Below are 12,374 nucleotides of genomic sequence, written 5' to 3'. Positions count from 1 at the left end.
CCCTGTTGAAGGAACCTGGTGACCTCGGTGCTAATAGAAATAGTCTTCGCTCCCCACACTTGCCAAGTCCTAGCATGGCTTACAGGCTTCCACATGACTGGATCAGTGAGGGAATAAAGAAAAGACAAACTCACTGACAAAAAAGCTGGGATTGGATGCACTGAACTGTCTAATGGAGAAGCCTCAGCATCCAGAAAATTCAGCATTTTTATTATACCCTGTTGAACAAGGAGGCAGGGTTATTGCATGCAGCTAAACAAAGAGGCAGGTTTAGCTAATTTTGACAGAAGCAATCTCTGTAGGGGAAGGGTCTTCAGGCAGTAAACATGGAGGACAGGGAGCTATGGTGGGCATTTTCTGCATACACTGTCAACATTCCCACAGGGACCAAGAGGGAAGGAATTGCCATTTCCTTGAGCGTAGTTCAGGGAAGACTTTCCCATTTTTCCATAGCTGTGCCCATGTTAAACAATACACATTCATTCAAGACTTCATTCACTCAGGGCTTCCTCAGCCCTGCTCCCCGCCCCACCCCTGGATTTCCTTACTGTCATTACTGAACACTCTTTCCCTTTTGAGCAACAGAAAGAATGTGCACCTCAGTATTTTTTCCCATGGACAGTTTTGAGTTCCTTTTTACTTTCTGAAAAAGTTGGCATTCTTTTTTTAGGTCCTGTGCCCATTTCACTAAAGTTGTTGGCGCATAACTATTTGTAACAGAGCTCTTTGTGCCTATTGGAAGCTAACATGGACTATACAAGGTGAAATTAAATCCTACAGATGAGGTAGGCAAGGGTCATGTAAATTTCAAATCCTGGCTACTTGGGAGACTGAGGCAGAAGGATCACAAGTTCAAGGCCTGCTTGGGTACCTTTGTAGTGATGGGAGCGGCGGGCCACTTCCTGCCACCCAGCTAGCTTTACCCGAAATAATTACACGGAAACTGTATTCTTTTAAACGCTGCTTGGCCCATTAGCTCTAGCCTCTTATTGGCTAACTCTTACATCTTGCTTTAATCCATATTTAGTAATCTGTGTAGCACCACGAGGTGGTGTCTTACCAGGAGAGATCTTAACCTGCATCTGTCTCCGAGAGGAGAGGCGTGGCAACTGCATGAGGCATCTGCCTGACTCTGCTTTCTTTCTCCCACAATTCTGTTCTGTCTACTCCACCTACCTAATTTTCTGTCCTATTAAAGGGCCAAGGCAGTTTCTTTATTAACCAATGAAAGTAACACATAGACAGATGACCCTCCTCCATCATACCTTACCGAAAGGAAACTAAGAAGAACTGAAGATGCAACTGAATGGTAGAGCACTTGCCTAGCATATATAAGCCCATGATTCAATCCCCCGCACTATGTTTACAAGAAAAGTCAGGCTAAAGCTGAGAAACCCTGTCTCGAAAAACCAAAAAAAAAAAGAAAGAAAAGAAAAGAAAAGTCAGGGCTGAAGAGATGGCTCAGCTGTTAAGAACGCTGCTGTTCTTCCAAGGACCCAGGTTTAGTTCCCAGCACCCATATGATGGCTCACAATTATCTTTAACTCCAATTCCAGAGGATCTGGTGCCCTCTTCTGACCTCCGGGGCACCAGGCTTGCATAGACATACATGCATACCCATACACATAAAAGTTAAAGATTATGTGGAGATCCAGCGATGACTGAGGCTTAAAAGTACATGGTTTCAGATTTATTTCTTGTGAGTGTGCTTGTGCTAGTGTACTGCCACATGAAGAAGCCAGAGGTCAGCCTCAGGGAGTGTGCCTCAGACACTTCCACTTTGGTTTTATGAGACAGGGCCTCTCATTGATTTAGAACCCACAGATTAGGCTGGGATCCATTTGTGTCTTCCTCACAAACACTAGGACTGTAAGCAGTGCAGGGGTACACTTAGCTTTTTTTGTACATGGGTTCTGGGGATCAAGATCACGTCATCATGCTTTCAAGGCAAGGACTTTATTGATAGAACCATCTCCCCAGCCCTAATATTTCTTGTCCTGGATGAACAATATTGTGGTTTTTTTTTTTTCAGTGCTAGGGACTGAAAAAGGGTCCATGCATGCATGCTAGGTAAGCACTGAGCTACATTTAATTTTTTCTTTCTTTTAATTTTGTTTGTTGGCTTATATTGTTTGCGTTTGTTTTGAAACAGGGTCTCACTATGTAGCCTTCACTTGCCTGGAGCTTGCTGCGTAGAGCAGGCTGGCCTTGGACTCAGCCATCTGTACAGCCTCCTAAAAACAGGGATTAAAGGCATGTGTTACCATGCTTAGCTTTACATTTAGCTTATTTATGTTATTTATTTACTCATTTGTTTTTTTTTTTTTTGAAACAGGGTTTCTTTGTCTGTCCCTGGCTGTCCTGAAACTCTCTATGTAGACCAGGCTAGCCTTGAACTCAGCAATCCGACTGCCTCTGCCTCCCAAGTGCTGGGGTTAAAGACATGCACCACCACAGCCTAGCCTATTGATTGTATTTTATATGTGCCTTGTATGTATGTCTGTGTACTATTTACATGCCTAGTGCCCACAGAAAGTGCTTTTAACTGCTGAGCCATCTCTCAAGCCCTGGCTTCATTATATACAACTTCCGAGAAAGCCTGTGCAAAGTTCTAATTTTCCATATCCCCCATGCTTGCTCCCTTCATCCCAATGTTAGTGTGCTAGTGTAGTGAATAGTTTTTTTCTTTTTCTTTTTTTGGTTTCTCAAAACAAGGTTTCTGTAGCTTTAGCGCCTATCCTGGAACTAGCAACTAGCTCTTGTAGACCAGGCTGGCCTCAAACTCACAGAGATCTGCTTGTTTCTGTCTCCTGAGTGCTGAGATTAAAGTTAGGCCCCACCACTGCCTGGCCAGTGAATATTTCTAAGCAACCCCAAGTCGTGACCTAATATCACACTTCATATACAGTTCTTTTTAAGAATCACAACAGGCTGGGGAAAGAAACAGGGTTTCTCTGTAGCTTTGGAGCCTGTCCTGGAACTTCACTATGTAGATCAGGCTGGCTTCTGCCTCCTGAGTGCTGGGATTAAAGGTATGTACCACCATTTAGCAGGAGTTTTTAAAACATGCAAAAAGGAAGAGATTAGTACATTGAACTGCCAGGTACTTATCAGTCAGCTTGTGAGACCAGAGATACATGGCCAGTCATATTCCTTCTGTACGTCTGCTCATCCCCTCTCTTCACCATATATTCTGAAGCAGATTTCAGGATATTCAGCAAGGTTTTGTTTTCTACTTGCTCTTTTATTTATTATTTATTTATTTATTTATTGGTTTTTTTGAGACAGGGTTTCTCTGTAGCTTTGGAGCCTGTCCTGGAACTAGCTCCTGTAGACCAGGCTGGCCTTGAACTCACAGAGATCCGCCTGCCTCTGCCTGTTGGTATTAAAGGCATGTGCCATCTCTGCCTGGCTTTTCTACTTGTTCTTGATGTTCTTTCCCTTGGATGGGAAGAGTGTGCTTAATTTTTATTGCTGTTGAAGGTTTTATTATACCTAACGTTGTTCTCTGTGTATGTGTGTCTGGGGGTGCATGTGCTCCTTTGCACACACACACACACACACGTGTGTGTGTGTGTGTGTGTGTGTGTGTGTGTGTGTGTGTGTGACATACTGTGCATGCTAGGCAAGTGCTCTGTCATTGAGCTATTGGTAGAACCAGTATTTTCTGTCTTTACATTCTATTATTTTGTTGTTTGGGAGTGGGGAAGTTAAGATAAGGTCTTGCTATGTAGTCTTTGCTCATCTGAAATTTGATATGTAGATCAAGCTGACCTTGACTCACAGAGACCTGCCTGCTTCTGTCTTCTGATTGCTTAAAGGCATGTACTAACATGCTTGGCTTTTATTTTTAAAAGTGTGTGTGTGTGTGTGTGCGTGTGTGCACTATGTGCATATAGGTACTTGTGGAGGCCACAAGAGGCTTCTGAATCCCCTGTAGGCAGAGTTATAGCTGTTTGTAAACCATCTGACATGGGTGCTGGAAACCAAATTCAGGTCCTCTGGAAGAGCAGCAAGTGCTTTTAGCCATCAAGTCATTTCTTCAGGCCTCAAGTTACATTTTTTTTTGTCAGTCCCACTTGAGTCACATGAACCTACTACACACCACTTTGTCCCAAATGCTTGACCTCTGCTCACCAATTCTTACATGTTTTCACTGTACCACATGAGGTTCAGGATTGGAACAGTTTATGTGGTGCTGGGGACTGAACACAGGGCCTCATGCTTCCTAACAAGTGTTCTGTGAGTTGAGCTATTCCCAACCCCTTAGTAAACTGCTGACAAATGGATGGATGGACTCCGTCATTGTGCAACACTCTTGATGGGGAGATGTGAACAAATGTTTTCTCCTGATTGTGAGCTGGTGACAGAGCAGAGTAAAGGGACCACCAGAGTCCAGCCTGGCAAACCGGTGAGTTTATTTTTAATCACCAAAAACTCATAGTGCATCGGTAGCAGCTGGAACTATGGAGCTCATTAACAACAGGCAACTGGTTTGGTCAGAGCGGTCTCTCTCCAGTAAGTCTTATTGCTTATGTATCTTGGGGACAACCAGGCCTAGCTAATCTGGTCAGTTTCAGGAACTTGCTGAAACATTTGTGCTTACTTTCTGAGTTTTAATGAGTTTGCTTTCGAGATGGAATATTTATCTCCACCACCACCACCACCCAGAACATACATCTTCACATTTTCCCTCCAAGATGCAGTGTTTTTTTTTTTTTTTGGTTTTTCGAGACAGGGTTTCTCTGTGGCTTTGGAGCCTGTCCTGGAACTAGCTCTTGTAGACCATGCTGGTCTCGAACTCACAGAGATCCGCCTGCCTCTGCCTCCCGAGTGCTGGGATTAAAGGCGTGTGCCACCACCGCCCGGCAAGATGCAGTGTTTTATCCAAGGAAATTACTATACAACATCCATACGGCTTTTCAGTCTCCTGAATCTTAAAACTGCTATTTCAAATATGTAATTGGTAGTGTTAGGGGGTGGGATGGTGGTGGTGGTCATCATGGTGATTGAACCCAGGGCCTCACAGATGTTGGGCCAGTACTCTTCCACAAACCCACATCCTAGCCCGTGTGTTTTGCCTAGCTGAAGAATCTCATTCCACCCTTGTAGCTCCCCTTTCTGGTCTCTTCTGGTCAGATGCATTCAAGCACTTCTGATGGCAGAGGACTGGAACCAGAGGCAAATTCTGGAAAGAGAAAATAGAGCATTATGGTGAAATACTCTAGCCAGTTCAGACAGGTTGGAGGAGGAAGAGGACAGTTTGCTGTAAAGAAAATAGAAATGTAGCCTACTGTATAAGGATCAGGGATGGTGGCTCACACCTGCTAACATCAGGAGCATGGGGTCCCCTGGTCTGAAGTACTGTACAAGCAGAATTCCAGTCACACGAGTCCACCATTGACTCAGCATTTGTGAAGACCAGACTCCACATTGAGAGCAGAGATGGGCTCCCTTTGCATCTAAGAGAAGGCAGCCTGAGGTCAGGCATAGTCAGCACAGGCAGCCAGAGCTGTCAAAGTCTTGTTTGGACTCCTCTACACAGAGTGTGATGGTGAGTGAGAGTGGAGTGGCTCAGAGTTTGCCATCCTGTGTTGGATGCATGATCCCATTCCTCAATCCTTAAACCCATTAACTATTCTGAAACTCCAGTGGGTTCTACTGGGGCTACCTTCTTCAGTCCTAAGTACAAAGCAGAAATCCCCACACCTGCCACAGCCCAGATCACGTGTTTCTTAGTTGTTCAGACCTACTGCCTTGTCTTTCCACAAGACACAGCTCCCCAGAATTAATTTCTCCAGATTCCAGCCCGTTTGGGGCTCTAGAAAGAGGGTTATATATGGTAAGATGCTAAGGGTAGAACCTCTCCTCTCCAGTCCCAAGCCCTAAGCACCAGAATGATTCCACTTAAAGTGGAACAAAGACATTAGGCTTTGGGGGCCAGTGGATGGCTCAGCAGGTAACAGTTCTTGCCAACAAGGCTGATGACATGTGTGACACCAAAGCCCACACGGTGGAAGGAAAGAATTGATCCTGCATGCACACAAAAAATAAAGTTTTGAATGTGGAAGGTATTAGCAGCCAGTATCAAATTAATAAAACAGAAAGGAAATAGATGAGTCTCTCTTTAGGACACGAGTAAATGACTTTTTTGGTGTACAAGGAAGGGGCTATAACTACCACTAGGCTTACTCAGGGAGATGACTATTCATAATAAACATTCGAGGGCTAGAGGGATGACTCAGCGGTCAAGAGTGCTGGCTGCTCTTGGGGAGGACCTAGGTTCAACTCCCAGAACCCACATGGCAGCACACAACCATCTGTAACTCCAGTCTTAGTGGATCCAGTGCCTTCTGGTCTCTGCAGAACCCAGACATGTACATGGTGTATACATACATACAAGCCTACATACATGTATACAAAAAACTATATACATAAAATTTTAAAAGTTGTTTTAAACATAAGAAAGAAATATTTGAAATAGCTGACAGGACGCTTAGTGAAAAAGGTACCTTCTGATGGGTTTGATGAGCTGAGTTCAACTCCAGGACCCACATGTGGGGATGTGGGAGGAAGGAGCCAATTCCTACCTGTAAGTTGTCTGCTGACCTCCACACATGCACCATGATATACACACACACTAAATAAAATGTAATAAAGATTTTGAATTAATCCCATTTATGATTTCAAAACTGTAAACTAGGAGTACACAGGAGTTTCAATGTGAAACACTTTAACTAACATTATAGTTAAATTATAAGTTTTCTCACCACCAAGGTAAGGAACAAGGTTAGGTTTTGCTGTCCTGCTCCTTTTTACACCATGTGGGAAGGCATAGTAAGTGCAATATAGCAAAAGAAATAAAAGATACAAAGCTTAGAATATCTACTCATTTCTAGAAAATCCAAAGAACTGATAGAAAAACTGTTACTGATAAGCCAGTAGAGAAAGCTACAGGATATAAGGTTAATACACGAAACTCAGTTGCTTCCCTGAGCGAACCAGCAGCGAACCAGTAGAAAATGAAGCATAAGGCATAGATTTAACAAAACACCTACAAAACTCTTCAATGAACAAAATCAGAAAACTAAAGGGGAGACCTTCCATGTTTGTTAATAGGAAGACACAATGTTGCCAAGATGTAAGTGTTCCCCAACCTGACCTGTAGATTGAGAATCATCCCAAAGTCCCAGTGAGTTGTTTTGTGGATATAGACAAACTAATCCTAAAGTTTACCTGGAGGGAGAAAAAAAGACTCAAAATAATCAAACCAGCATTGAAATACAGGAGTACATCTGGAGGACTAACATTTTCTGATCTTCAGACTCAAAATGAGGGGAGTGGCAAGACTTGGTAGGTAGCGGCATGACCTGGGTCCCATGCCTAGGACCGTGTGCTGGAAAGAGACGGTCAACAGCCAGCTGGACGTTGTCCTCTGACTTGCACACAAATGATAACAAGTGAGACAGCCTCTTACTGGTGAGAGGACAGGCAATACTCCATGTAATAGACAAACAGATGAGTGCAAGAATAGGACCCACAAATAGTGTAGACTGATCACTGTGCCCAGACCAGTCCTGACTCCTGAGTCAGCCTTAGGCCTCCCAAGTAGCTGGGACTGCAGGTATGCTGCCACTGTTCCCAGTGGAACAAAGACAACACAGTGGAGAAAAGATAGTTTTTCTACACAATGATGGCAGAACTACACAGCTACATGAAAAAGAAAGTAGACACATACATTATACCTTAACAAAAATTAACTTACTATCATAGAATAAAATACGTAAAACTGAACTTGAAACTCCATGAGGGAGAGGATGTCTAGATGGAGGGTCAGTGAGATGGCTCAGCAAATAAAGGCAATTTTGCTAAGATTGACAACCTGAATTGAGTATCTGGTCCAAATTGTAGAAGGAGAGAACCAGTTCCAGCAATAGTCCTCTAACATTCACATGTGTGCTGTGATACACGCATGCACACACACACATGATTACATGGTTTTTTAAAAGTCTAGATGACTTGGAGTGTAGTGATTACTTGTAGAGACACCATGCCATGGTGGTCAGTTCCAGCTAAGACTCACTTCAAAGCCAGGTTCAGTGCTGACCCAGGTTGTATAACTAGACAGAGACAGAGAAGCTGGGGGGTGGGGAATGCCAAAAGCATGACACATGAAGGAAACCATTGATAAGAATTGATAAGATGGACTTAGTGAAAATTACTAAAGTTTGTACTCTGGGAAATACAGTATCAAGAGAACAAGAGGATGAGCCAACACACTGGAAGAAAATATTTGCATGAGACACAGTTGACTAAGGACCGTTATGCAGAATATACGCAGAACTTTATTTGGTTTTCCAGACAGGGTTTCTCTGTGTAGCCCTGCTGTCCTGGAACTCACAGACACTGCCTGCCTCTGTCTCACAAGTGCTGGGATTAAAGGCCACTACTACCTGGTTTAGAACTTTTTTTTTAAAGATTTATTTATTTATTATGTACACAGTGTTCAGCCACCATGTATGCCTGAAGGCCAGAAGAGGGTACTAGATCTCATTAGAGATGGTTGTGAGCCACCATGTGGTTGCTGGGAATTGAACTCAGGACCTCTGGAAGGGTAGTCAGTGCTTTTAACCTCTGAGCCATCTCTCCAGCCCCTGCCTTAGAATTTGGAATTCTCTCCCTCGTCCTTTTAAATGCTAGATTACATATAGGTGTGTGCCGACACAGGTGACCTAAACTATTTGTGACACTAATTTTTAGTTCTGTCTTTGATGAGACAGAATCTATACAGCTCAGACTGATTGTGAACTCACAAAAATCCACTTACCTTAGTCTCCTATGAGCTAGGTTTAGAGTAAGGATCACTAAACCTCGCTTATATTATTTTATTTATTTTATTTACAGCACTGAGCTATATACTCTTAAAACTTAACAATAACCCATTTTAAAAATAAGCTAAAAATAAGGCTGGAGAGATGGCTCAGTGGTTGAGAGCACTGTCTGCTCTTTCAGAGAACCCAGCACCCACATGACAGCTCACAAGTATCTGTAACTCCAAGATCTAACACCCTCACACAAACACAAAATAAAAATAAATTATTTAAAAAAATAAGCAGACACTGGGCAGTGGTGGTGGCCCACAACTTTAATCCCAGCACTCGGGAGGCAGAGGCAGGTGGATCTCTGAGTTTGAGGCAGCCTGGTCTACAAGAGCTAGTTCCAGGACAGGCTCCAAAGAAAGCAACACAGAGAAACCCTGTCTTGAAAAACAAACAAAATAACAAAAGCAGACACCGAACTGCTGAGCCTTAGTGTCAGAGCACTCACCTCAAATTCAGAGGCCCAGGTTCCCATCTTCAGCGCTCAACTTTAATCAGGAGGTAAAGGCAGGGGATCTCTGTGAATTCAGAATCAGCCTTGTCTACATGTAATGAGACCCTGGCTCAAATAACAACAACAAAAAGCAATCCAAGCTGTGTGTGTATGTGTTTGTAGTAGAGGAAGGATCTGGAGTTTGGAGCCACCTTAAACTGCATGAGTTCAAGGCTAGGCTGGCCTAAATGATACCCCCGTCTCCAAAAAAAAAAAAAAAAAAAAGTGGAGGGGGCTGTGCGGATGGCCCAGTGGGCAAAGTGTTTGTTACATAAGAATGAGACTCTTGAGTGTGGATCCCTAACACATAGAAGTCAAGCACAGTGGCACAAGGTCTGCAGTCTCAGTACTGGAGCTCACTGACCAGGATGCCAGCCGGTGCAGCCAAATTGCCAAATCGGTGAGCTCCAGATTCAGTGAAGCCTGTCTTAAAAAAGAAAAATGTGAGGAAGAGACCTGACATTAACCTCTGACTTCTACATGTACACACATAAACACACCCACCCACAAGAAAAAAAGAAGAAAAAGGAAAACTCGACATGTTCCTACCATATGACTCAGCAAGCATGTTTCTTGGTATTTATACAAAGTAGTTGAAAGCATATGTCCGCCCACCTAGCTACACATGGATGCTTATGGCAGCTTTATTCAAATTTGCCCAAACTAATAGTGCCAAGCTGAGGACCAAGCCTTTAACACACAGGCAGGATTTTTAAGGACATTCTAGATCCAGACTATGACATCTACCTTCCACGAGACACCCAGGAAGGGGATCTTGAGATAAGCATTTCAACATGAATATTAGTGCTGGGATTGTAGCTTGATGGTAGAACCTTTACCTAGTATTAACAAGCCCCTGCATTCATGCACATACAGAATGAATATTTTATTTTTAATGATTGATTTTATAATCATTTATGGGTGTTTTGCCCGCATGTATGTCCATGGAAGTCAGAAGGGGACATCAGATAGACTGGAACCAGAGTTAGAGACAACTGTGAGCCACGGTGTGGGTGTTGAGAATTGACTGTGGGTCCTCTGGAAAAACAGCCAATGCTCTTCACCACTGAGCCACCTCTCCAGACCAAAGGTGAATCATCTTATGTCTGTAAACATTTTATTTTATTTTTTTTTTTTCCACACCGGCATAAATAGTTTTTATTTTATTGGGAACAATCTCAGTCATGATCCGCAGAGGTTGGTCCTGGGCAATTTGAAGATAGGTCTTCTTTATCTTCATAGGCTGTCCCACACCAAATGCAATATAGATGTTCTTCTCGTAAGTAGCCAGTGAGTATCTGCAGTTTCTCCAGCACACTCAAATCCTCGCTTGTGTATTCGTCTTCATCCTGCTCCTCCTCTTCCTCTTCCTCAGTCTCCTCTTCAGGCCTTATCCAGTACCATGCCTCCCTGGGAACCTGAATATTCTTCTGGGCGTCTAGCTGCTGGCAAGCTCGCTGGCTCCTTCTCAGGTCGCCTTCGAGCCTCAGCTCATCCTGCTTACTTTTCAGGCGCATCCGGAACTGCTCGGCAGCCTTTTCTTCATTTTGGTTTTTCATGTGGATTTTTCTCCTGTAGTTTTCTAGCCTTTCCTCCGCTTTCCGTTTTAGTAATGACTCGTGACCTATGCCACTTTTTCCTGTTTTGACATTGATAGGAATTGGTTCAACAATGCCATCTCCGCTCTTGCCCAGAGCCTGGCCACTCTTGTATCCCATCTTTTGGAGCAAAGCGAACCCCTTGTTTTCACAGCCTAGTGCATTCTTCAACCCAATGTTACGTCTTTCCCGCTCTTCCTCTTTCACACTCTTCTGCCTGTTTTTCAGATTAGCTTCCTGCTGCTTTTCTTCTTTTCGACGGGCCTCTCGGATCTGCCTCGGCATGGGCACGCCTGGTCTGATGTCTTCTTGAACATTAATGAAGGAATCTGACATGTAATCCTCTTCTTCTGCCATGTTCAACTTCATATGACAACACTGCCTAGCTCATCAACAGCTCAATAGATATGAACAGTTAGCTCCACGTTCCAGCTAAAAGAATTAAGGCTCAATCCGGCTAAATGATTTGTTCTCAGCCACAGCGAATACAGGTCTTGGTGATTTTGCTCCAAAACCACCACTCACGGATGGGGCGCTGCTGACGTCGTGATGGGCAGTCACAGCCAACTAGCACCGACCTCAATCAAAATTTCCTGGGTGTCCACAGACCCTAAATATGTAGCTTTACCTCTTCGATCCCCCAGCGCGCTGCGCATCCTGTAAACATTTTAAATGAGTCTTACATAACAGAGACTCAGTTCTGAGAGGTTTTAAATTCAGTGTTGTTTGTGATACCTGGAGTCAAACCCGGGTTTTATTCTTGACCTTATACCAAGTGTTCTTACTACTGTGGCAATATCCCAAGTTCCTGTTTGGTATACATCAAACCACCCAATGGGAAAGAAGGTTTTGACTTGTTGTTATAGCTGAAAAGTGCTTTGTATTGATTCAGGGTGAGGCATGCAAGTAAGCCAAGTGCAATTACATTTCCGTCCAGTCTTTTCTATGCATCCTTTTTTAACATTGTTCAGGCCCTTATAACAGAAGCAATGTTGTTTTCTTATAGCTGATTTTTTATAGCTTTAAAAAAATTATATTTTTTAAGGAATTTTTATGATTTAACTTTATTTTATGTGTACTGGTGTAAAGGTGTAAGATCCCCTGGAACTGATTTACAGACAGTTGTGAACTGCCATGTGGGTACTGGGAATTGAACCTGGGTCCTCTGGAAGAACAGTTAATGCTCTTTACCTGCTGAGCCATCTCTACAGCTCTAACTTTAAACATTTTTTAAAGAGCCAGTCGGTGGTGGCACACACCTTTAATATCAGCACTCAGGAGGCAGAAGCAGGAGAATCTCTGTGAGTTCGAAGCCAGCCTGGTCTATATAGTGAGTTCCAGGACAGTCAGGGCTGTTACACAGAGAAACCCTGTCTTGAAAGACAAGAAAACAAACAAACAAAA

General features: G+C 43.4%; 1 protein-coding gene across 1 annotated transcript; it reads right to left on the bottom strand.

Annotated features, from left to right (window-relative positions):
* Nucleotides 1-10,520: 10,520 nt before the first annotated feature.
* On the bottom strand, nucleotides 10,521-11,620 carry LOC119825022 (G patch domain-containing protein 11-like). Its single transcript, XM_038345626.1, has one exon. The coding sequence runs from the start codon at nucleotides 11,337-11,339 to the stop codon at nucleotides 10,551-10,553; it is 789 nt and encodes a 262-aa protein (XP_038201554.1). The 5' UTR covers nucleotides 11,340-11,620; the 3' UTR covers nucleotides 10,521-10,550.
* Nucleotides 11,621-12,374: the final 754 nt, after the last annotated feature.

This window comes from Arvicola amphibius, chromosome 1 (genome assembly GCF_903992535.2).
Source record: "Arvicola amphibius chromosome 1, mArvAmp1.2, whole genome shotgun sequence".
Lineage (NCBI taxonomy): Eukaryota > Metazoa > Chordata > Mammalia > Rodentia > Cricetidae > Arvicola > Arvicola amphibius.
The sequence above is the reverse complement of the archived record's forward strand: the minus strand, read 5'-3'. Positions and strand labels throughout refer to the sequence as shown.

Bases quoted from the DNA above. Each gene is read 5' to 3' on its own strand.
- LOC119825022 (XM_038345626.1), bottom strand. From the start codon at position 11,339: ATGAAGTTGAACATGGCAGAAGAAGAGGATTACATGTCAGATTCCTTC.